At 39.8% G+C, this 24735-nt stretch overlaps 1 protein-coding gene across 1 annotated transcript in view; it reads left to right on the top strand.

Moving 5' to 3' along the window:
* Window positions 1-24735, top strand: part of GGT7 (gamma-glutamyltransferase 7) — a 203036-nt gene that overhangs the window by 40088 nt on the left and 138213 nt on the right. Inside the window, exons 4-7 of the mRNA XM_053714073.1 lie at window positions 1607-1724; window positions 1843-1910; window positions 20062-20135; window positions 21120-21313. Coding sequence (XP_053570048.1) covers window positions 1607-1724; window positions 1843-1910; window positions 20062-20135; window positions 21120-21313 — 454 coding nt within the window. The remainder of the gene's footprint in view (window positions 1-1606; window positions 1725-1842; window positions 1911-20061; window positions 20136-21119; window positions 21314-24735) is intronic.

Raw genomic sequence — 24735 nt, 5'->3', positions numbered from 1 at the left:
TCAGTAACTTTAGATATACTCAACCTTTGGGATAAATATTTTAGGACATTTCCAGGTCTCAAGAATTTCATCTCCATTAACTCCCCTTGTTCACAATCCTACATTCTCAGTAGCCTTATCCCACGCTGCTTTGAATATTAAAACAATACATAAAATGACTCCCTGATACTCTCTTCTGCAAAACAGTAAATTAAAAGATGGAAGATGAGATATCTGACTCAACAGGCACATATTTTGACAATTGGTACAAATTCTTGCAGCTCTCTTATTTCATAACACAACACTAATATAAAACACACTTGTGTCAACCATTAACAGGTTTTGAAACATTGTGCCATAGCATACACCCCATGAAAGGCACTCTCTCTAATTTATAAGATGCTTGTGTGATGTTCCACTCTAGTAGGCTCCCTTCCTATGCACATGCATGGGATAGCGAGCTTGGCTCCCCAGTTCCTGAAAAAGATTGGTTCTTTATATTCAAACAAATGAGCAGTCCAGCTTCCTCCATGTCTGCAATATTGTATTGTATGAGATTGTGTGTGTGTGTTGTGTATGAGAGTGTGTGGGTTGTGTGTTGTATGAGAGAGTGTGTGTTATATGAAAGTGTATGTGTGTGCGTTGTAAGAGTTTATGGGGTGAGTGTGTGTTATATGAAAATGTGTGTGTTGTATGAGAGTGTGTGTGGTATGTGTGTTACATGAAAATGTATGTTGTATGAGAGTGTGTGTGTGTGTGTGTTGTATGAGTGTGTGTTGTATGAGAGTGTATGTGTTATTACGTTTTACAATGCTTTCAAATTTGACTACAATCAGGAATAAAGCATGCACATATTTTAGTCTCTTTGCCAAAAATTGCAGCTATCATGTTTATTTCTTAAGAAATTTTCAGACCAAGTATAAAAATTGGGTTCCAAAGCTATGTGGTATTATGGCACTGGGTCTTGGGGGAAAAAGTTTGAAGAACCCTGCTCTAGTTAGTTGATCATAGTTTTAAATTAGTGTGTAAAAATTCCAGGGAGTAGATGTTTAACGATTGCAGAGGTCCAAGGACACTCATGTCTCTAATTGCTTCTGATGTTGATTCTAGAAAGTGTTTGCTCATGGGTAAATATGTAAACAAATTATACATTTCAGTTTACTTTGCTTTTTTTATTTTGAAAGGAAAATTAAACTCGGCAGGTTTAAGGTGTTTTTATATGCGTTAAAAATGACAATTAAATCCACTTTCTAAATCATCAAATGTCTTTGAAGATGATTAACTATTAAAGCCACTGTATAAAACTCCAAACAATCCATTTACATTAACTAAACAGATTTATTTTAGTATAATTATGCACATGTAAAAAAAAAATAAAATCCTAACAATCCATTGTAATCTAAAATCATCCGTATATGCAATAATGATTAAGCCAACAATGTAAATATCAAGAGAGAGCTATTATATATAATATAGTATGGACAATACAATATCAAAATGAGAGGTGCTTATATAATACACCAAAAATTACAAAAACTGACAAATTAAGAGCAAATACATATTTGGAAAATATGCTATGTGTACAAACATTGGTATTCATTTGTTCTTATGTATCTCTGTGTTCCAGAGGAGGAGTGATGCTGATTCATGACATAAGGAATAATGCATCGTTTGTCATTGATTTCCGGGAGACGGCCCCTTCTGGAATTCAGGAGGATGCTGTCAGGCGGGACTGGAAGGAGAAGGTGGGGCTCTCCCTTTTGTAATCTACATATAGTGGGGTCTGCTGTGTTTTATTGGATTAGAATGTGTAGCACATCAGCTGTTTATTGAAAGTGCATGTACTATCTCAATCTCTTGCAGCCTGGGATTCTTGTGGGTGTTCCTGGAATGTTGATGGGTTTGTCCAAAGCTCATGAGATGTACGGAAAGTGAGTATATGTAAAAGGGATATAAAATTGTTGTAAATCTGACACTAGAAAATCTCAGTGAGGGGAGTGAATGACTGAAAATGAAGATTGGAGAAAAGTTGAGAAATGTCTATATTTGTTTACTTTCAAGATCTTGGTTACTCAACATCATTCCTACTCCTTATTTACTATCTAGCTGTCCGGATGTGTACATCATGTATATCTGTCTCACCATTGCCACTAGTAATTAACTTAGACCCCAAATGTGGATGGTAAACAAAATTCTCCTGCCATGGATGAAAGTTACTAACCTTAGCAGGCCATCCATTTTTTGTTCTGTCCATTTGCAGAGTGGACAGGGGAAACTCTTTTCTCTCCCTTGGTTTCCTGAGAGACTGCTCAGTGCTTGAGAATAGTTTTGTCTCCTTTTTTCAGGCATGCTTCTTCCTTGTATAGCTTGTGGACTGGCACTGTTTGTTGTAGGTGTTATTTGAGGTACGTTGTAGTCTTTTTTTTTTTTTTTTTTTTTTTTCTAAAAGATTATAGGTTTGTCTGGTAGAACCTCCTTGGTACATAATGGTAGTCTTTCCCTAGTAGTCCAATGATTGGCAGCATTTTGGGCTACACACAGTCCTCAGTATTGGGACCACCAGGAAGGACTGCTTTATACAAAATATCCAGTACATGATTTGGACCTCAGGTACAAATGTCACCTTAACTCACTGAACAAGATAGGTCTCTATTTATTTCTAATGACACGGTGAGTCCACGGATCTTCATTAATTACTGTTGGGAATATCACTCCTGGCCAGCAGAAGGAGGCAAATAGCACCACAGCAAAGCTGTTAAGTATCACTTCCCTTCCCACAAACCCCAGTCATTCTCTTTGCCTGCGTTGCAAGGAGGTGGTGAAGTTTCGGTGTCTGAAGAAGAGTGTATTTATTTTACTTCAACCAAGAGTTTATTATTTTAAAGACCAGAGTAGGTTTGCTCTGATCTTTACTATCAGGATTGTGTCTATCCGTACTCCACGTTAGTCTCTTCAGTAGGGCAGTGATGGCTTTAAAGCAATTAGGAACTTGTGAGGTGGACCTTGTTGTGTTTTCCTAACATGCTGCCCTGGTATAGAAAGCCTGAGTAAGTTTACTCTGTCTTTCCTTGTTTCACGGGTCTCTGTGAGGAGCGGCATCCTCTCAAGCCAGGTGAGCTGTCCTCCTGCCGGACGACTAGATGCAGGTAAGTGCCTTTTTGGTCTTCTAGGTTAGGAGATGGGCACTTAAGAAATAAAATAAACTGCATCTTTATTGGGACTGATTATTCCTTTGGGAAAGGATTACTTAGGCAGTGGCAGGACCTTTTATATATGTGAGACATGCAGGGAATTCTCCTCTGAGGCTTTATTTTAATGGTGCCCTTTACAGCTTATTTCTGTTACTTCGCACTGTATTACTCTGCCTGGTTTTAACTGTTACTGCTGTAGGCAGTGTTATCCGGATGTACCCATTGTAGTTCAGTGATGATTTAAGGGTTTGGGTGTACCGGAGGAATAGTTGTTCTGCTGCTTTAATTTTTAATTGCGGTTTTGTGTCTATTAAAAGCACAGTTGATTTTAACAGAGCACTTTATTTTCCTTGTTCTGCTGGCTCCGCCTCCTTGAAGAGCGGCGCCATTTTCGGCTTTCTGTTACCAATATTTAGTGCCCGCCTGCTCCTTCACACCGGGAATGGCGTGGTACTTAGAACTACAGTCTCTGTGAGAGACTTTGTTTAGTATAGCTGATTCAGTTTTCCTGCGTTTTAAGTTGTTCCTGGTGCACTTGATGCACCTTTTCATGGTGGGAGCTGCTCTCTTATTTAGAGCTGAGAAACACTATCTCTGCGTGATACAGTTCTCCCTGCACTCTAACACTGTCATGACATGGTATGTGCTGCTACGCATTAGCCCCATGCACCTGCACAGTTAAGGTTGGATTAAATATAGAACTAAACAGTTATTTTTATTTCTATATTGCAGGTTGCTTAATATTATTTAAATATTTTAAAGTGACAGGCACATTTTTAAAACATTCCCAAAATCTTTAATATTTTAAGATTAAGTAATTTGGGGTATTATTCTTGGATCAGGGGGCTGTTCTATAGATTCTTACATCTCATATCCTAAGGCATTTTTATTTATTTTTAAAGTGACAGCACAATTATTTAAAGCATGTGATTTTTGTGCTGTCAGTTTGATTTTAGAGCTTGAGTTCTGCTCCTATGGACACATTAGATTTTGTTTTGCCCTTAAAATTGTATAGGCCAGATAACAGTGTCCTATGTAATTTTCTTTTATTTTCTGAGCCTCATGTCTCTTAGGATGATACTGTTTAGGCATTGCCACAGCTTTCTCCTCAAATGTCCCAAGCCTTAATGGCTACACATATAGGGGGCTAGTTATCAAGCCGTCTACTTTTCTGGCTTCGCCGGCCCAATACGTCCGCCTAAGCTCGCCTACCTTCGCCGCCGCGGACCTGAAAAAAATACGCCTAAGTTATCAAATAAAGCTGTCAAAAAGCCGCGGGGCGATGAGCAGCGGACTGTGAGAGTTATCACTCATCCGATCTCGCTGCCCTTCGGCTTTTTCCCAGCTTTATTGCTAGCCTGTCACTAAGCACTCACACTAACTACACTGCTCTACCCCCTATACCGGCGCCCCCGGAGCCCCCCGCAACTAAATAAAGTTACTAACCCCTAAACCGCCGCTCCTAGACCCTGCCGCAACTCTTATAAATGTATTAATCCCTAAACCGCCGCTCCTAGACCCTGCCGCAAGTCTTATAAATGTATTAACCCCTAAACCGCCGCTCCTAGACCCCGCCGCAACTCTTATAAATGTATTAACCCCTAAACCGCCGCTCCTAGACCCCGCCGCAACTCTTATAAATGTATTAACCCCTAAACCGCCGCTCCCAGACACCGCTGCCACCTACATTATACCTAGTAACCCCTAATCTGCCCCCCCTACACCGTCGCCACCTATAATAAATTTATTAACCCCTATCCTGCCCCCCACTACGCCGCTGCCACTGTAATAAAATGATTAACCCCTAAACCTAAGTCTAACCCTAACCCTAACGCCCCCCTAACTTAAATATTAATTAAATAAATCTAAATAAATTAACTCTTATTAACTAAATGAATCCTATTTAAAACTAAATACTTACCTTTAAAATAAACCCTAATATAGCTACAATATAAATAATAATTATATTGTAGCTATCTTAGGATTTATATTTATTTTACAGGCATCTTTCAATTTATTTTAACTAGGTACAATAGCTATTAAATAGTTATTAACTATTTAATAGCTTACCTAGCTAAAATAAAGAGAAATGCACCTGTGAAATAAATCCTAACCTAAGTTACAATTACACCTAACACTACACTATACTTTAATAAATTATTCCTATTTAAAAATAAATACTTACCTGTAAAATAAACCCTAAGATAGCTACAATGTAATTAATAATTATATTATAGCTATCTTAGGATTTATATTTATTTTACAGGTATCTTTGTATTTCTTTTAGCTAGTTAGAATAGTTATTAAATAGTTATTAACTATTTAATAACTACCTAGCTAAAAGAAATACAAAATTACCTGTAAAATAAATCCTAACCTAAGTTACAATTAAACCTAATACTACACTATCATTAAATTAATTAAATAAACTACCTACAAATAACTACAATTAAATACAATTACATAAACTAACTAAAGTACAAAAAATAAAAAAAGCTAAGTTACAAAAAATAAAAAATTAAGTTACAAACATGTTAAAAATATTACAACAATTTTAAGCTACTTACACCTAATCTAAGCCCCCTAATAAAATAACAAACCCCCCCAAAATAAAAAAAATCCCTACCCTATTCTAAATTAAATAAATTTCAAAGCTCTTTTACCTTACCAGCCCTTAAAAGGGCCATTTGTGGGGGCATGCCCCAAAAAGTTCAGCTCTTTTGCCTGTAAAAGAAAAATACAACCCCCCCCCCAACATTAAAACCCACCACCCACATACCCCTAATCTAACCCAAACCCCCTTACAAAAACCTAACACTAATCCCCTGAAGATCATCCTACCTTGAGTCGTCTTCACTCAGCCGAGCCACCGATGGAACTGAAGAGGACATCCGGAGCGGAAGAAGTTAATCCTCCAAGCGGCGCTGAAGAAATCTTCCATCCGATGAAGTCATCATCCATGCGGCGCTGAAGAAGTCTTCGATCCGGCTGATGTCATCTTCAAAGAGGCGCTGAAGAGGTCTTCTATCCGGGCGAAGTCATCTTCCAAGCCGGGTCTTGAATCTTCCTTCCGCCGACGCGGAACCACCTTCTTCACCGACGGACTACGACGAATGACGGCTCCTTTAAGGGACGTCATCCAAGATGGCGTCCCCTCAATTCCGATTGGCTGATAGAATCCTATCGGAATTAAGGTAGGAAAATCTGATTGGCTGATGGAATCAGCCAATCAGATTCAAGTTCAATCCGATTGGCTGATCCAATCAGCCAATCAGATTGAGCTCGCATTCTATTGGCTGATCGGAACAGCCAATAGAATGCAAGCTCAATCTGATTGGCTGATTCCATCAGCCAATCAGATTTTTCCTACCTTAATTCCGATTGGCTGATAGAATCCTATCAGCCAATCGGAATTGAGGGGACGCCATCTTGGATGACGTCCCTTAAAGGAGCCGTCATTCGTCGTAGTCCGTCGGTGAAGAAGGTGGTTCCGCGTCGGCGGAAGGAAGATTCAAGACCCGGCTTGGAAGATGACTTCGCCCGGATAGAAGACCTCTTCAGCGCCTCTTTGAAGATGACATCGGCCGGATCGAAGACTTCTTCAGCGCCGCATGGATGATGACTTCATCGGATGGAAGATTTCTTCAGCGCCGCTTGGAGGATTAACTTCTTCCGCTCCGGATGTCCTCTTCAGTTCCATCGGTGGCTCGGCTGAGTGAAGACGACTCAAGGTAGGATGATCTTCAGGGGATTAGTGTTAGGTTTTTGTAAGGGGGGCTTGGGTTAGATTAGGGGTATGTGGGTGGTGGGTTTTAATGTTGGGGGGGGTTGTATTTTTCTTTTACAGGCAAAAGAGCTGAACTTTTTGGGGCATGCCCCCACAAATGGCCCTTTTAAGGGCTGGTAAGGTAAAAGAGCTTTGAAATGTATTTAATTTAGAATAGGGTAGGGATTTTTTTTTATTTTGGGGGGGTTTGTTATTTTATTAGGGGGCTTAGATTAGGTGTAAGTAGCTTAAAATTGTTGTAATATTTTTAACATGTTTGTAACTTAATTATTTTTTTTTTGTAACTTAGCTTTTTTTATTTTTTGTACTTTAGTTAGTTTATGTAATTGTATTTAATTGTAGTTATTTGTAGTTAATTTATTTAATTAATTTAATGATAGTGTAGTGTTAGGTTTAATTGTAACTTAGGTTAGGATTTATTTTACAGGTAATTTTGTAATTATTTTAGCTAGGTAGTTATTAAATAGTTAATAACTATTTAATAACTATTCTAACTAGCTAAAATAAATACAAAGTTACCTGTAAAATAAAAATAAATCCTAAGATAGCTACAATATAATTATTATTTATATTGTAGCTATATTAGGGTTTATTTTAAAGGTAAGTATTTAGTTTTAAATAGGATTCATTTAGTTAATAAGAGTTAATTTATTTAGATTTATTTAATTAATATTTAAGTTAGGGGGGCGTTAGGGTTAGTGTTAGACTTAGGTTTAGGGGTTAATCATTTTATTACAGTGGCGGCGGCGTAGTGGGGGGCAGGATAGGGGTTAATAAATTTATTATAGGTGGCGACGGTGTAGGGGGGCAGGATAGGGGTTAATACATTTAATATAGGTTGCGGCGGGTTCAGGGAGCGGCGGTTTAGGGGTTAATACATTTATTATAGTTGCGGTGGGCTCCGGGAGCGGCGGTTTAGGGGGTAATAACTTTATGTAGTTGCGGCGGTGTAGGGGGGGGTCAGATTAGCGGTGTTTAGACTCGGGGTACATGTTAGGGTGTTAGGTGTAGACAGCTCCCATAGGAATGAATGGGATGTCTGGCAGCAGCGAACTTGTACTTTCGCTATGGTCAGACTCCCATTGATTCCTATGGGATCCGCCGCCTCCAGGCTGGCGCTTTGAAAACCAGGTACGCTGGGCCGTAAAAGTGCCGAGCGTACCTGCTAGTTTTTTGATAACTAGCAAAAGTAGTGAGATTGTGCCGCACTTGTGTGCGGAACATCTGAAGTGACGTAAGAATCGATCTGTGTCGGACTGAGTCCGGCGGATCGAAGTTTACGTCACAAAATTCTACTTTTGCCGGTCTCGAGCCTTTGATAACTAAGGCGAATCAGCCTCGCCACAAATACGCTGCGGAATACGCAGCGTATTTGAGGTTGACGGCTTGATAACTAGGCCCCATAGTGTCCTGCAATTCCTCTCAGTCTCCTGGAGGAGCTTATTTGCCTGCAGAAGTTGTTGCACAGGTATCTTTGGCGATATCTGCGGCATTATCTGCTTTTCCTATGTTAAAAGGAATACGCAAGAGGAAAATTAGAAATTCAGCTAGTAAGGTTTCTGTTCCATTTCCTGCTACTCTGGCTGACCTTCCTCATAGGTCTGATGTGGAGGAGACGCCGGTAGCCTCTGTGAGTGAAATCTCAGATTCGGACAGTATAATCCCTAATCTGATACTGAAGTAGTAGCCTTCAGATTTAAGCTTGAACAGCCTCTGTGTATTGTTGATCAAGGTTTTGGCTACCTTGGAGCGACTCTGATACGCCTATCAACCCTAAGAACCTAGTAAACCTTATAAATACTAGGATTCCTCTATGGAAGTTTTTCCTGGTCCAGACCGTGCTAGGAAGTTTTCCTGTAGCTATCTCCATTAAATATCAGGGCGCACGGTGCCTAAGTAGTAGGGACCATTTATCCTCTGGTTCAGAGAACTGTGATCCCTAGAGAGGATTGCTGCTCTTTTCAGGATCAATGGACTTACATGGAAGTTTGTGTTGCCACTGTGTCAAGTGTGGCATCTTAAGGGTGTGACGCCTTGTCTGATTTCAATTGCTATGGACTCCCTTGGTGGAGATCCAGAACAGAATTTAGGTTCTTTATTTAGCCAGTCTTTTATTTCTGATGCTACCATGCAGGTTTTTAAGCCGAGAGTCAATATCTGGCTTAGCTGTGCTAGCCCGCGGGGCGTTGTGGCCTTATTTTGGTCAGTGGTTTTTTCCTTGAGCTTCTAGCGCCTCCTTTTCAAGGGAAAGACCTTGTTTGGTCCTGATCTGTCAGGTATTTTTTCTGCTATTACGGGTGGAAAAGGGTCTTTTCTACCTTAAGACAAGATGAATAGTCCTAGAGGAGTTTGCCCCCATTACGGGAATTGGACAAGTGGGGGGCTGTATCTCTCGGTTTGTCTCCAAGAGAGGATACGAGATGTCCTAGATAGGCTATGGACTTAGTATCTCAGGTTTTCTACATATAATCATACCTTCCTCTCAGAGGCAGGTTCCTCCTCTCAATTTTATCTGCAGGCCAGATAACAGTGAGGCATTTTTTGAATTGCATTTGGAACCTCCTTTCCCTGGGATAGTTCCAGTTGGTCCAAGAGGGTCAGTTCTTTGTGACCATAGACCTGGAGGACGTGTATGTTCAAGTTCCTGGGTTTTGCCTCTCTGTGAAACACTTTCAGTTTGTGGCTTTTTCCTCTGGCCTTGCCATAGCTCTCAGAGGGGGCTATATTGCCAGTGATCAGATTTCAGTGTGACTTTCCTGGACGTCATAAGGTTTAGGCGCCATCTTTTCAACAAGCAAACTCTCATACAGAGATCTTGTTGTTTTTCTTCCTTTCAAGGATGGAAGTGAATCTGAAGATGAGTTCCCTTGTTCCAGCTACAGGGGTAGTTTCTTAAGGACCATATTAGTTTCCCTATCTCTGAAAATATTTTTTTGACAGAGGTCAGAAAATAGTGGATTTTCCTCTTGCCTTTTTTTTTGGCATTCTACTGTTTGGCCATTCTGTGGCTCAATATATGGAGGTAATTGGTCTTATGGTTGCTTCATTGGACATCATTCCTTGGCTCGATTCCATCTGAGTGTCTGCTGTTATGCATGTTCAGATAGTGGACCAGTGGATCCTGTGGCTTGCAAGATAGATCTTGAATTAGTGGTAGAGCGCTCGCTTAGCTTGCGAGAGGTAGCAGGATTGTTACCCGCATTCTCCAGTTCTCAGGTGCTTCTGTCTCGGGGCACATGCTTCCGGAGACTTTCCTGAGTAATAGTGACCACGGTTGCTAGCCTGTTGGATAGTGATTATGGACTTGGGAGGAGTCTGCTCTTCCCATAACCATTTTGGAGTTAAAACAATCCACATGGCTCTGATGGCTTTGCCTCAGTTGTCTTAACCGTTTTTTCCGGTTCTGGTTGTACAATTTTGTCTCAGCCGTTACATTAACAACCTGGGAGGAACCTGAAGTTCCTTTGCCATGATTGACGTGGATTGTTAGGTGGGTGGACGCTCACATCGTTGTTTATCCTCTATTCACATTTCAGGAGTGAATACCGGGAGCAGTCTTCTAAAGCAGTCAGATTTTTCATCCCGGGGAGTGGGTTCTCCCGGAGGTGTTCTCTAGGTTAACCCTCAATGGGATGCTGGAATTGGAAATGGCAGTACACCAAGCTTCCAAGTTATGTTAAAGGTCTAGAGATCAGCAGGCTGCTCTGTTAAATACCCTGGCGTTTCTTTGGGATTCAGTCTGACATCACTGTTTATCGGTTTGCTCCTTTTCCACAAATCATTGTTTGTATCAATCAGGAGAGGCGTAGGTAGTTCAGATTGCAGGACCTGGTATGCAGACCTAGAGGAGATGTTATCTCTTCACCTTGGAGACTGCCTCTGAGTAAGGACCTTCTGATCAGGGCCCCTTCTCTCATACAAATTTTGTTTCTCTGAAGCTGTCTGCTTGGAGATTGAACGCTTAGTTCCCTCTAAGCGTGGGTTTTCAGATTCGGTCATTGAGACTTTGATACCAGCTGGCAAGCCTGTGACTAGAGAGATTTACCATATAGTATGGCGTAAATATCTGTATTGGTGTGAATCCAAGGGCTACTCTTGGAGTAGAGTTAGAATTCCTAGAATTTTGTTTTTTCTCCAGGAGGGTCTGGAGAAAGGTTTGGCAGCAAGGGTCAGATTTCTGCCTTGTCTATTTTGTTAAGTGTCTGGCGGATGTGCCAGACGTGCAATCCTTTTGTCAGATATTTGTCAGAATCAGGCCTGTGTTTAAATCTGTTACTCCTCCTCCTGGAGTCTTAACCTTTTTTTTTTAGAGTTTTACAGCAGGCTCCGTTTGAGCCTATGCATTCCTTGGGTATTAAGATACTAAGGCCTAGATTTAGAGTTGGGCTGTAGCCGTCAAAACCAGCGTTAGAGGCTCCTAACGCTGGTTTTTACCGCCCGCTGGTATTTGGAGTCAGTCAGGAAAGGGTCTAACGCTCACTTTGCAGCCGCGACTTTTCCATACCGCAGATCCCCTACGCCATTTGCGTATCCTATCTTTTCAATTGGATCTTTCTAACGCTGGTATTTAGAGTCTTGGCTGAAGTGAGCGTTAGAAATCTAACGACAAAACTCCATCCGCAGAAAAAAGTCAGTAGTTAAGAGCTTTCTGGGCTAACGCCGGTTTATAAAACTCTTAACTACTGTGCTCTAAAGTACACTAACACCCATAAACTACCTATGTACCCCTAAACCGAGGCCCCCCCCACATCGCCGCCACTCTATTAAAAATTTTTTAACCCCTAATCTGCCGCCCGCACACCGCCGCAACCTACATTATCCCTATGTACCCCTAATCTGCTGCCCCTAATACCGCCGACACCTACATAATATTTATTAACCCCTAATCTGCCGCCCCCAACGTCGCCGCTACCTACCTACACTTATTAACCCCTAATCTGCCGACCGGACCGCACCGCTACTATAATAAATGTATTAACCCCTAATCCGCCTCACTCCCGCCTCAATAACCCTATAATAAATAGTATTAACCCCTAATCTGCCCTCCCTAACATCGCCGACACCTAACTTCAAGCATTAACCCCTAATATGCCGACCGGAGCTCACAGCTACTCTAATAAATTTTTTAACCCCTAAAGCTAAGCCTAACCCTAACCCTAACACCCCCCTAAATTAAATATAATTTTTATCTAATGAAATAAATTAACTCTTATTAAATAAATGATTCCTATTTAAAGCTAAATACTTACCTGTAAAATAAACCCTAATATAGCTACAATATAAATAATAATTATATTGTAGCTATTTTAGGATTAATATTTATTTTGCAGGCAACTTTGTAATTATTTTAACCAGGTACAATAGCTATTAAATAGTTAATAACTATTTAATAGTTACCTAGTTAAAATAATTACAAAATTACCTGTAAAATAAATCCTAACCTAAGTTACAATTAAACCTAACACTACACTAGCAATAAATTAATTAAATACAATACCTACAAATAAATACAATTAAATAAACTAACTAAAGTACAAAAAATAAAAAAGAACTAAGTTACAAAAAAAAAAATATTTACAAACATTAGAAAAATATTACAACAATGTTAAACTAATTACACCTACTCTAAGCCCCCTAATAAAATAACAAAGACCCCCAAAATAAAAAAATGCCCTACCCTAGGTATTGTATTTAATTAATTTATTGATAGTGTAGTGTTAGGTTTAATTGTAGATAATTGTAGGTATTTTATTTAATTTATTTATTGATAGTGTAGTGTTAGGTTTAATTGTAACTTAGGTTAGGATTTATTTTACAGGTAATTTTGTAATTATTTTAACTAGGTAACTATTAAATAGTTATTAACTATTTAATAGCTATTGTACCTGGTTAAAATAATTACAAAGTTGCCTGTAGAATAAATATTAATCCTAAAATAGCTACAATATAATTATTATTTATATTGTAGCTATATTAGGGTTTATTTTACAGGTAAGTATTTAGCTTTAAAAAGGAATACTTTATTTAATAAGAGTTAATTTATTTCGTTAGAATAAAATTATATTTAACTTAGGGGGGTGTTAGGGTTAGGGTTAGACTTAGCTTTAGTGGTTAATAATTGTAGGTAGGTGGAGGCGACGTGGGGGGGGGGCAGATTAGGGGTTAATAAATATAACATAGGGGTCGGTGGTGTTAGGGGCAGCAGATTAGGGGTACATAGGTATAATGTAGGTTGCAGCGGTGTACGGAGCGGCAGATTAGGGGTTAATAATAATATGCAGGGGCCAGCGATAGCGGGGGCGGCAGATTAGGGGTTAATAAGTGTAAGGTTAGGGGTGTTTAGACTCGGGGTACATGTTAGGGTGTTAGGTGCAGACTTAGGAAGTGTTTCCCCATAGAAAACAATGGGGCTGCGTTAGGAGCTGAACGCTGCTTTTTTGCAGGTGTTAGGTTTTTTTTCAGCTCAAACAGCCCCATTGTTTTCTATGGGGGAATCGTGCACGAGCACGTTTTTGAAGCTGGGCGCGTCCGTAAGCAACGCTGGTATCTAGAGTTGCAGTGGCGGTAAATATGCTATACGCTCCCTTTTTGGAGCCTATCGCAGCCCTTCTGTGAACTCTCTAAATACCAGCTGTATTTAAAAGGTTCAGGCGAAAAAAAGCCAGCGTAGCTAACGCACCCCTTTGGCCGCAGAACTCTAAATCTAGCCGTAAGTTAGGTTTCAGATAGGAATATTAATCAGGAAATCGTTGTTCCTTCTTTGTGTCCTAACCCTTCTTCTCATAAGGAGCGTTTGTTGCACAACCTAGATGTGGTGCGTGCTCTTTAATTCTTCTTGCAGGTGACTAAGGACTTTCGCCAGTCTCCTGTTTTGTTTGTTTTTCTGAGAAATGCAAGGGCCAGAAAGCTACGGCTACTTCTCTTTCACTCTGGCTGAAGAGGATAATTTGTTTGGCCTATGAAACTGCTGGATGGCAGCCTCTTGAGAGAATCACAGTTCACTGTTTCCTTTTCTTGGGCCTTCAAAATGAAGCTTCTGTGGAACAGATTTTCAAGGCTGCAACTTGGTCCTCTCTACTTACTTTTGCCTCAGCTGTGGCCTCTTTTGGGAGAAGGGTTCTTCAAGCAGTGGTGCCTTCTGTTTAGGTTACCTGTTTTGTCCCTCCCTTATCTGTGTCCTCTAGCTTGGGTATTGATTCCCAACAGTACTTAATGATGATCCGTGGACTCACTGTGTCATTAGAAAGAAAACAAAATTTATGCTTACCTCATAAATGTATTTATTTCTTGACACGGTGAGTCTACGGCCCGCCCTGCTTTTTCAGACAGTTTTTTGTTATATAAACCTCAGGCACCTCTGCACCTTGTGTTGTTTCCTTTCTCTCCTTTCCTTCGGTCGAATGACTGGGGTTTGTGGGAAGGGAAGTGATACTTAACAGTTTTGTTGTGGTGCTCTTTGCCTCCTCCTGCTGTCCAGGAGTGATGTTCCCAACAGTAATTAATGATGATCCGTGGACTCACCGTGTCAAGAAATAAATACATTTATCAGGTAAGCATAAATTTTGTTTTCATATTGTAGTAAGCCCTGAAGTGCATACACACTGCACAAATTACCAATTTAATAAATTTGTTACTAACGCTTTGCCCTTCTAAAATTGTTCTTAAAAAATCCCATTAGAGAGGCGAGCTGTAGATCATTAGGCCCTAAATCTAAAGAATGCATTCTTACATATTCCAGTGTTTTGCAATTTTTTAAGTTTGCTGTAAAGGAGGAACATTGAAAGATTCAGAAATTTAATTCCATCAAAAAACATTCAAAAGAAAAGGATGCTTTCAGCAATATGTTGGATGGTACTTTTAGGGATGATTCCATCAGTTATCCAAATGGTGAACTGAGCAAGGTGGCACAAAAGATTATTGCAGAAGTACTTCCTTAGCAGACATAATCTGAATATCAGTTTTATCAGAAATCCAGTTTCAAATCTGAACATGTCTCCCCCTTATCAGACCCCAATTTGATACACCCACCTACAGATTCAAATTTGTGGTTCTGTTTTGGTAGTAGTTCATTTCTGGTGAGTATTAGCTAGGATGACGCCAAGATAACTGAAATTAAACCAGAAATACAGTAATTTCTATATTTTGGTTTACATCTTTAAACAAAACTCGCTCAACTTCCACTTTTGCCCTATTTATGTTGTACCTGAACACTCACTTAAAATGGAGGGCTTGCTAAGTGGTGTCACTTTTTTATACAGCTAATGAGGAGAAGCAGTCAATCTTTAAGGACCATTTGTACACAGACATGCACCTCCTGTTAGCTTTGAAATACAAATAAACTATTTTAACCTCTTTTAGGCAAACAATGTTTTAATACATTTAAATAGTGTTCTTTAGATGGATAATATAAACGTTCATAGTTTACTATCCCTTTAAGACTAGACAAATCATGGTAGACAGGAAGCCACAGCTTCTAAAACTTTTATTTCTTATTTTAAACTATTGGAGGAGATTACACTTGTCTTTACATAAAATATCTGCCTCTTAAAAATGTATTGTTGGCTTCTACATTTGATATACGTTTGTCAATCTCTGAGCAAACTCACAGAATGTTGTTTACCAATGCATTTCAAATAAAAATAAATTTTGAACATTTAGCAATATGTTTCAGACATCAAGTAGGAACTCCTAGTAAAAGAGAAAATATCTTGTTGGATTAGTTAATGACTCCCGCAGATAAGATAAATATTTGTTCCATAAATCTGATATTTCAAACTGCATCTCGGATATTTTTAAATGAATGTGTATGTTCCAAATAAACCCATTTAGGCTTTAATTTAAAGAATTTTAGTAAGCCTTTAAACATGCAAAAATATTGTTATGCCTCCTCTGCCCCGTCACCACTTTCTGTTGGAGTACCACAAGGCTCTGTCCTCGGTCCCCTTCTCTTCTCAATCTACACGTCATCATTAGGTTCCCTAATAAAGTCCCATGGGTCCCAATATCATTTGTGGGCCGATGACGCCTAAATCTCCTTATCTGCACCAGACCTATCTCCTTCCTTGCTAACCCGTGTCACTTACTGTCTTTCTCACATCCCTTCCTGGATGTCTTCTCACTAAATCTCTCCAAAACTGAGCTAACCTTATTTTTTTTCTCCTTCTTCCAAATTATCCACCACCAATCTCTCTATAACTGTCGACAACTCCATCATTACCCCTTCCCCACATGCCCGATATCTTGGGGTTACACTTGACTCGGATCTTTCTTTCACTCCTCACATTCAGTTCTTGGCTAAATCCTTCCGCTTCCACCTTAAAAACATCTCTAAAATTAGAGATTTTCTAACACAAGACACAACTAAGATTTTAATCCACTCTCTCATCCTATCCCGCCTCGATTACTGCATCTTTGTCTTCTCTGGTCTCCCCAGCTACCGCTTAGCTCCTTTACAATCTATAATGAATGCCTCTGCCAGGCTCATCTTCCTTACACGTTGCTCTTCATCTGCTGCACCTCTCTGCCAATCCCTTCACTGGCTTCCTCTTGCCTCCAGGATTAAACACAAAATTCTCACTCTGACATACAAAGCCCTCAACTGCACTACTCCCCCCTATATGTCAGACCTTGTCTCCAGATGCTCTCCCTCCCGCCCCCTTCGCTTTGCTCATGACCTTCTACTCTCCTCCTCTCTTGTTACCTCCTCACAATCCCGCTTACAGGACTTCTCCACACTGGCTCCCATCTTGTGGAACTCTCTGCCTTGCTCCACAATGCTCTCCCCTAGTTTTAAAAACTTCAAGCGCTCCCTAAAGACTCTACTGTTAAGGAATGCATACAACCTACACTAACCTTTCTTTATACCGTTTCCTCTTCTCCATTGCTATTCCCTTGAACTCCCTTAGCATGTAAGCCTAAGAGCCATGCTGTTTGTAGATCACCTTCTTTAGAGCTGACTATAACAGTGCGACTCTTGGCAGGGCCCTCTACCCGTCTGATCCCTATAAATGTTTCCTTGTATTCCGCCTATGTTTATAGCGCTGCGGAATCTGTTGGCGCTCTACAAATAACCAATAATAATATAGTGTCCCTTTAAGAGGTAGGTAGGTAGCCAAACATCTTATAGAATGTTTATCAAAATACCTGCATACAATGGTGTATAACAGGGCTCAAAATTTCCACTAGCCATTGGCGAGTGGAAATTTAACAGTGGCGAGTAAATATTAGTTAGTGAATGTAGTAAATGTTGAGTCTGAAGTCTGGTGGTATGTTGTAATTGCAGCACTGACAAACACACATAGTGGGCTATGTGCTAAAACTATTATCTAAAGGGATATTATATAGTCAGGAAAGTGCAAGGCAGTGATGTGCAGTGAGGTCAGAGGCTGGTGAGGCACTAGATATGATACGCCGGAGAAACACATGTACAGAGGGCCGCAAGTACCCCAACAGGGCAGGTTTAAATGATAGCTGAACCAGTGCACAGGTGACCTAATCAGGCGATGGGTGAGAGCAAGTTAGTAACCACTGAGTTACTGATCAGCTGATTACTTCACCTGTGCACTGATTTGGCTATAATGAAAACCTGGCCTGTTGGGGGTACTTGAGGACCATTGTTGAGAAACACTGCACTAAAGCACCAGCTCATCGGAAATGTATTGATTAGCTGGAGAATAAAGCACACATACTCTGCTCACTGACACCCACACACACTCTGCTCACATACACACTCACACAATTCTGTGGCACAGTGCCAGTTACTAAGCAATTAGAATGATACACAATCTCTTCTCTACTCACTACTGTATTGTAAAAATAGAAATAATTTACCATACAAGTTTTACACAAAGTTATCAATACTGCCAACACAGCTGCTGCAATATGGTGTTCATATGCACGTGCACATCCCACTTAGGTATGCTCTTCAACAAAGGACACCAAAGGATACCAAAAGAATGAAGTGCATAATAAAAGTAAAATAGAAAGTTTATTTATTTATTTTTTGTGTGCAATTTCTATCTGAATGATGGAAATGTAATTATGACTTTCATGTTCCTTTCAAAAACTAATTTGATTTGCTGACATGGGGCCAGTAACAGTTGATGCTAATTCTCAAAATATAAATAACTAGAAAAGTCTATTAAAATAGCATGATCTACCTCAATCATGAAAGTTTAATTTTAAATGTCTCCCTTTGACTATGTGTTTAACCAGTTACTTTACAGTGGCATTATTTCTAAAAACATTTAACTGCAATAATTACATATATTTTTCAAATGACTCATTATCTCCTTTTTATTAATATAAACTTGTATAAAAGCAGCACATACTAAAAACACAATGCAACAGCTTTCAATTGATTTTTTGAATTACAAGTTAACAGCAGTCTTTAAATAAATGGAGACACAGAGAAAAATAAAAATAGATACTGCATCCTCTGACTGAACAGACATAACATATATGGAGTTTGTACCAAATAAAATAACAATGAAAAAGGGAGGCTTAGCAATATTCAATGTCAAAAACTTTAATTTAAATAATGTGGACACTGCACACTTCACTTCAAACTCTGGGTTTTAAATTATGGATTTAAATCTGAATTGACCCTTTGACTTCCTGTAAGTATTGGGTTATGCTCACTTACTGTCCCCCTGTTAATGAGCTGCATCTGAACACAATTCAACAAAAACACTAAACCACATTCATTAAATTATCATTTTCACTAACAGAATCAATTTCAGTAAAATCTACAGCTGCAGCACTTACTACAATAAAATGTGGGTGAAACATTGCTCTCTCTGCCTCTCTCCCTTTCCTGCTCTGTAAGGATTCAGGAAGTGACAGTGGAACATTCCACAGCACTTAGAGGGGAAGAACAGAACTCTCTTTTTCACTTTAGCAAAGCTGTCAGCTTCACAGGACAGCAACAAAATAAATGAAAGTTGTTTTTTTTTTCGTTTTTGTTTTGTTTTATATGATTTAACATCCAGCCCCAACCCTAAATTCCACTTACTAATGCCTCTCACTGGATTGGGTCAGCCCAAATGGGACTGCCTCAAATAAGCAGATAATGGGCCATGCAATGAGCTTAACCACTTTAATCCAGTAGATGGTGCAGCATGTTGTGTAATGGTGGGCAGACCTGCTTGTGCCTCTCCATTGCACAACATGTAGCTGTGAAAAAAAAATGCTGGGGAAAAAAAATAGCAATTTTTTTTAAAGCCAATAAAAAAATATATATTTATTTTTGCCCATATGAGAGGTGAAGCACTGCCTCTAGTGACTGCACATCACTGGTGCAAGGTTATGTTATTCTTCTAAGGCTGTAGGGACCCTGTTAGTGCTTAGACTTACTTCTGAGAGGGTAAATGAGGCAGAGAGAAAGATCGCAGAGCAAAGTGAAAGTGGGGAAGTTAGAGTTGAGAGAAAATAGAGAAAAAAAGAGTGAAGAGATATGAGAGAGGGTAAAGAAAGAGTGTAAAGAGAAGATATGGCCTGAGAGAAGGGAGAGGGTAAAAAGAGAGATTGAAGAGAGGAGGGAGTCGAGAAAGATAGTTAAGAGCGGGAAGGGAGAGATGATAATTATAAAAAAAAAAAAAATATCCAGGTCTGCTTTGACCTTCCATGACTGTCGGCACTCTCTATGTTCAACAACTTCCTTTTTTATCCAGCTGTTGTGTTCCCCAAAACCTCTAGTTGATGTTTCTAACTAATTTATTACTGTAAGTAGCATTATTTAATTTGTTATGGTATAAAATAAAAACAATATTACAAAATGTTTCACAATGGCTAAACATATGCAAAGAGGGGGTGAAGTAGTGGGTATGGTGTGGGTGGGATCAGAAGTGGCAAGTAAATTTTTGAGTCCTGGTGTATAATAGCTGTGTATTTCTGATTATAAATCGCTGATGCTCGTAAAACAATATTTTAAAAAATCTACTTAACCATGTTATGTAATATCTACAAAAATACACATACTATGACATCTAAATCTTTAAACAAAAAGTTGATTACACATCAATGATTCCTCGGATTACATATTTCTGTAGTATCTTCACCAAGATCTAAATAATAGGTAGGTATTACTGTATTACCTCTTCACAGGGTACCCTGGAGAGATTTAATTTCCAAAGCAGCTGAAGTGGCTCGTGGTGGCTTCAATGTGACACATGATTTGGGTGAGCTATTTACCTATTTAAAACCAAACCAACTGTGAAAAGGTTAGGTTAAAAAGGCACAAAAAATTTGCATGCAGTTTAAAGGGACACTAAACTCAAAAAATTTCTTTCAGGATTCAGATACAGCATGCAATTTTAAGCAACTTTCTAATTTACTCCTATTATCTATTTTTCTTCGTTCTCTTGCTATCTTTATTTGAAAAAGAAGGCATCAAAGCTAAGGAGCCAGCCAATTTTTGGTTCAGGCCCTGGACAGCACTTGTTTATTGGTGCTGTCCAATCAGCAAGGACAACCCAGGTTGTTCACCAACAACGGGCCGGAATCTAAACTTACATTCTTGCTTTTCAAATAAAGATACCACGAGAATTAAGAAAATTTGGTAATAGGAGTAAATTAGAAAGTTGCTTAAAATTGCATGCTCTATCTGAATCACGAAAGAAAAAATTTGGGTTCAGTGTCCCTTTTAAGCTTTTTTTGTGGCCCTTTCTAAAAGGACATAGCAGTTTATTCTATTCTTTTTGCCTTTAGAAATGAACAAATTAACATACATGAACAATGAAAATGAATGTAAAAAAAATCTTACCTGACCCTGTTCCCTAGTGCACTTTTCGCCCTATCGGGTTCATATGACTCAGTTCAGTGTAAATGTAGTCTACAACACTGGTTTAAGCACATAATAAAAGTAAGCGTGGTGCATTAGAGGGTGAGAAAGAGGGAGGAGGTAATATTTATAATTCTGTTTTACTAAGCAATTTGAAAAGAAACATCTCTATCTAAATATTGCACTCTGCTTCCATTCTCACACTTTACCAAAGTGTTTTAATTACAATAACAGCAATTATTATTACAAAGTAATAAAATATAACTACTGCATAAAATTAAAGCAGTATCACCGATTTAATTAATATTTATTTTCAAGGATTAAATTAAAGGTTTAAAGCTTTCTGGCCACCAAAAGTTAATGGACTTGCTAATTATCTCAGCTGAGGCTGTTAACGAGGCAAAGGGGATGAACTTCTCAGACACCTTTCGGAAAATCTTCCTACCATATGGGCAGCCCTTGGTGGCAGGGTCATTTGCCAGAAGAGCGGACCTTGCAGACGTTTTGGATGCTGTGGCAGAAAGAGGGATAGAGGCATTCTACAGTGGCAACTTGACACAGGAAATGGTTTCTGAGGTGAGTGAAATTAAACTAAATATTGAATATAATTGCTTAGGTTTCACAAACAATAGGAGCATTACGGTTTTTGTAATTCTGGAATATTGACTTAACCTAAATCCTTAGGAATGACATTTCTCTTGTTAAGTGTGTTCAGTCCACGGGTCATCCATTACTTATGGGATATATTCTCCTTCCCAACAGGAAGTTGCAAGAGGATCACCCAAGCAGAGCTGCTATATAGCTCCTCCCCTCACATGTCATATCCAGTCATTCTCTTGCAACCCTCAACAAAGAAGGAGGTCGCGAGAGGAGCTGGAGTTTTTACTTAATTATTCTTCAATCAAAAGTTTGTTATTTTAAATGGCACCGGAGTGTGCTGTTTTTTCTATCTCAGGCAGTATTTGGAAGAAGAAACTGCCTGCGTTTTCTATGATCTTAGCAGGCGTAACTAAGATCCACTGGCTGTTCTCGACATTCTGAGGAATGGGGTAACTTCAGAAAATGGGAATAGCATGCGGGGTCTCCCGCAAATGAGGTATGTGCAGTACAATATTTTCTGGGAATGGAATTGACTAAGAAAACACTGCTGTTACCCGTATGATGTAAGTACAGCCTTAAATGCAGTAGTAGTGGCTGGTATCAGGCTGATAAATGTATGCACAGTAAAGTTATTTTCTAGGGACTAGAATTTGACTGAAAAAATACTGTTAATACTGATATGTGTGAGCCTTAACTGCAGTAGAAGCGACTGGTAGCAGGCTTAGTAATAACTTTACACAGCATCTGAAATGTTGTTTTTTAAAACGTTTACTGGCATGTTAATCGTTTTGTGAGGTACTTTGGTGATAAATCTTTTTGGGCATGATTTTTTTCCACATGGCTAACGTATATTTCTGCATAGAAACCGTTATATCAGGTCTCCCACTGTTGTAATAGGAGTGGGAGGGACCTTTTTTATCGCCTTGTTGCGCAGTTAAAATTCTAGCACAGTCTTCCTGCTTCTTCCTCTTTGATCCAGGACGTCTCCAGAGAGCTCAGGGATCTTCAAAAGTCGTTTTTGAGGGAGGTAATCAGTCACAGCAGACCTGTGACAGTGTGTTTAACTGTGTTAAAAGCGTTAAATCTTAATTTGATATCCGTTTTTGGGTACTGAGGGGTTAATCATCCTTTTGCTAATGGGTGCAATCCTCTGCTAATTAATACTTTTAAAGAATTGTTGACTATAAATGAATTAGTTCTTTTTTATTCAACTGTGTTTTTTAAAGAAAAGCGCTGCAGCGTTTTTTATATTGCTTGTAAACTTATTGAAAGTATTTTCCAAGCTTGCTAGCTTCATTGCTAGTCTGTTTAAACATGTCTGATACAGAGGAATCTGCTTGTTCATTATGTTTAAAAGCCGATGTGGAGCCCAATAGAAATATGTGTACCAATTGTATTGATATTACTTTGAATAAAAGTCAATCTGTACCGATAAAGAAATTATCACCAGACAACGAGGGGGAAGTTATGCCGTCTAACTCTCCTCACGTGTCAGTACCTTCGTCTCCCACTCGGGAGGTGCGTAAGATTGAGGCGCCAAGTACATCAAGGCCCTTACAAATCACTTTACATGATATGGCTAATGTTATGAAAGAAGTATTATACAATATGCCCGAGTTAAGAGGCAAGCGCGACAGCTCTGGGTTAAGGACAGAGCGCGCCGATGACACGAGAGCCATGTCTGATACTGCGTCACAATTTGCAGAACATGAGGACGGAGAGCTTCATTCTGTGGGTGACGGTTCTGATTCGGGGAGACCGGATTCAGAAATTTCAAATTTTAAATTTAAGCTTGAGAACCTCCGCGTGTTGCTAGGGGAGGTGTTAGCGGCTCTGAATGATTGTGACACGGTGGCAATCCCAGAGAAATTATGTAGGCTTGATAAATACTATGCGGTACCGGTGTGTACTGACGTTTTTCCTATACCAAAGAGGCTTACAGAGATTATTAGCAAGGAGTGGGATAGACCCGGTGTGCCTTTCTCCCCTCCTCCGATATTTAGAAAAATGTTCCCTATAGACGCCACCACACGAGACTTATGGCAGACGGTCCCTAAGGTGGAGGGAGCAGTTTCTACTTTAGCCAAGCATACCACTATCCCGGTGGAGGATAGCTGTGCTTTCTCAGATCCAATGGATAAAAAAATTAGAGGGTTACCTTAAGAAAATGTTTGTTCAACAAGGTTTTATATTACAGCCTCTTGCATGCATTGCGCCTGTCACTGCTGCAGCGGCATTCTGGTTTGAGTCTCTGGAAGAGGCGATTCGCACAGCACCATTGGATGAATCTTTGAGCAAGATTAGAACCCTTAAGCTGGCTAATGCGTTTGTTTCGGATGCCGTAGTGCATTTAACCAAACTTACGGCTAAGAATTCCGGATTCGCCATACAGGCGCGCAGAGCGCTATGGCTTAAATCCTGGTCAGCAGATGTAACTTCTAAGTCTAAACTACTAAACATTCCTTTCAAAGGGCAGACCTTATTCGGGCCCGGCTTGAAGAAAATTATTGCTGACATTACTGGAGGTAAGGGCCACACCCTTCCTCAGGACAGGGCCAAATCAAAGGCCAAACAGTCTAATTTTCGTGCCTTTCGTAATTTCAAGGCAGGAGCAGCATCAACTTCCTCCGCTCCAAAACAGGAAGGAACTACTGCTCGTTACAGACAGGGTTGGAAAGGCAACCAGTCATGGAACAAGGGCAAGCAGGCCAGAAAGCCTACTTCCGCCCCTAAGACAGCATGAAGTCAGGGCCCCCTTTCCGGAGACGGATCTAGTGGGGGGCAGACTTTCTCTCTTCACCCAGGCTTGGGCAAGAGATGTACAGGATCCCTGGACGTTGGAGATTATATCTCAGGGATACCTTCTGGATTTCAAAACTTCTCCTCCACAAGGGAGGTTTCATCTGTCAAGGTTATCAACAAACCTAGTAAAGAAAGAGGCATTTCTACAATGTGTACAAGACCTCTTAGTGATGGGAGTGATCCACCCAGTTCCGCGAACGGAACAGGGGCAAGGGTTTTATTCAAATCTGTTTGTGGTTCCCAAGAAAGAGGGAACCTTCAGACCAATCTTAGACTTAAAAATCTTAAACAAATTCCTAAGGGTTCCATCGTTCAAGATGGAAACCATTCGGACCATCCTACCCATGATCCAAGAGGGTCAATATATGACCACAGTGGACTTAAAGGATGCCTACCTTCACATACCGATTCACAAAGATCATTATCGGTACCTAAGGTTTGCCTTTCTAGACAGGTATTACCAGTATGTAGCCCTTTCCTTCGGGTTAGCTACGGCCCCGAGAATTTTTACAAAGGTTCTGGGCTCAATTCTGGCGGTACTAAGACCACGAGGCATAGCGGTGGCTCCGTACCTAGACGACATTCTGATACAAGCG

Source organism: Bombina bombina, chromosome 1 (genome assembly GCF_027579735.1).
Source record: "Bombina bombina isolate aBomBom1 chromosome 1, aBomBom1.pri, whole genome shotgun sequence".
Lineage (NCBI taxonomy): Eukaryota > Metazoa > Chordata > Amphibia > Anura > Bombinatoridae > Bombina > Bombina bombina.
Note: the sequence above shows the minus strand (reverse complement) of the source record. Positions and strands in the feature narration are given on the sequence as shown.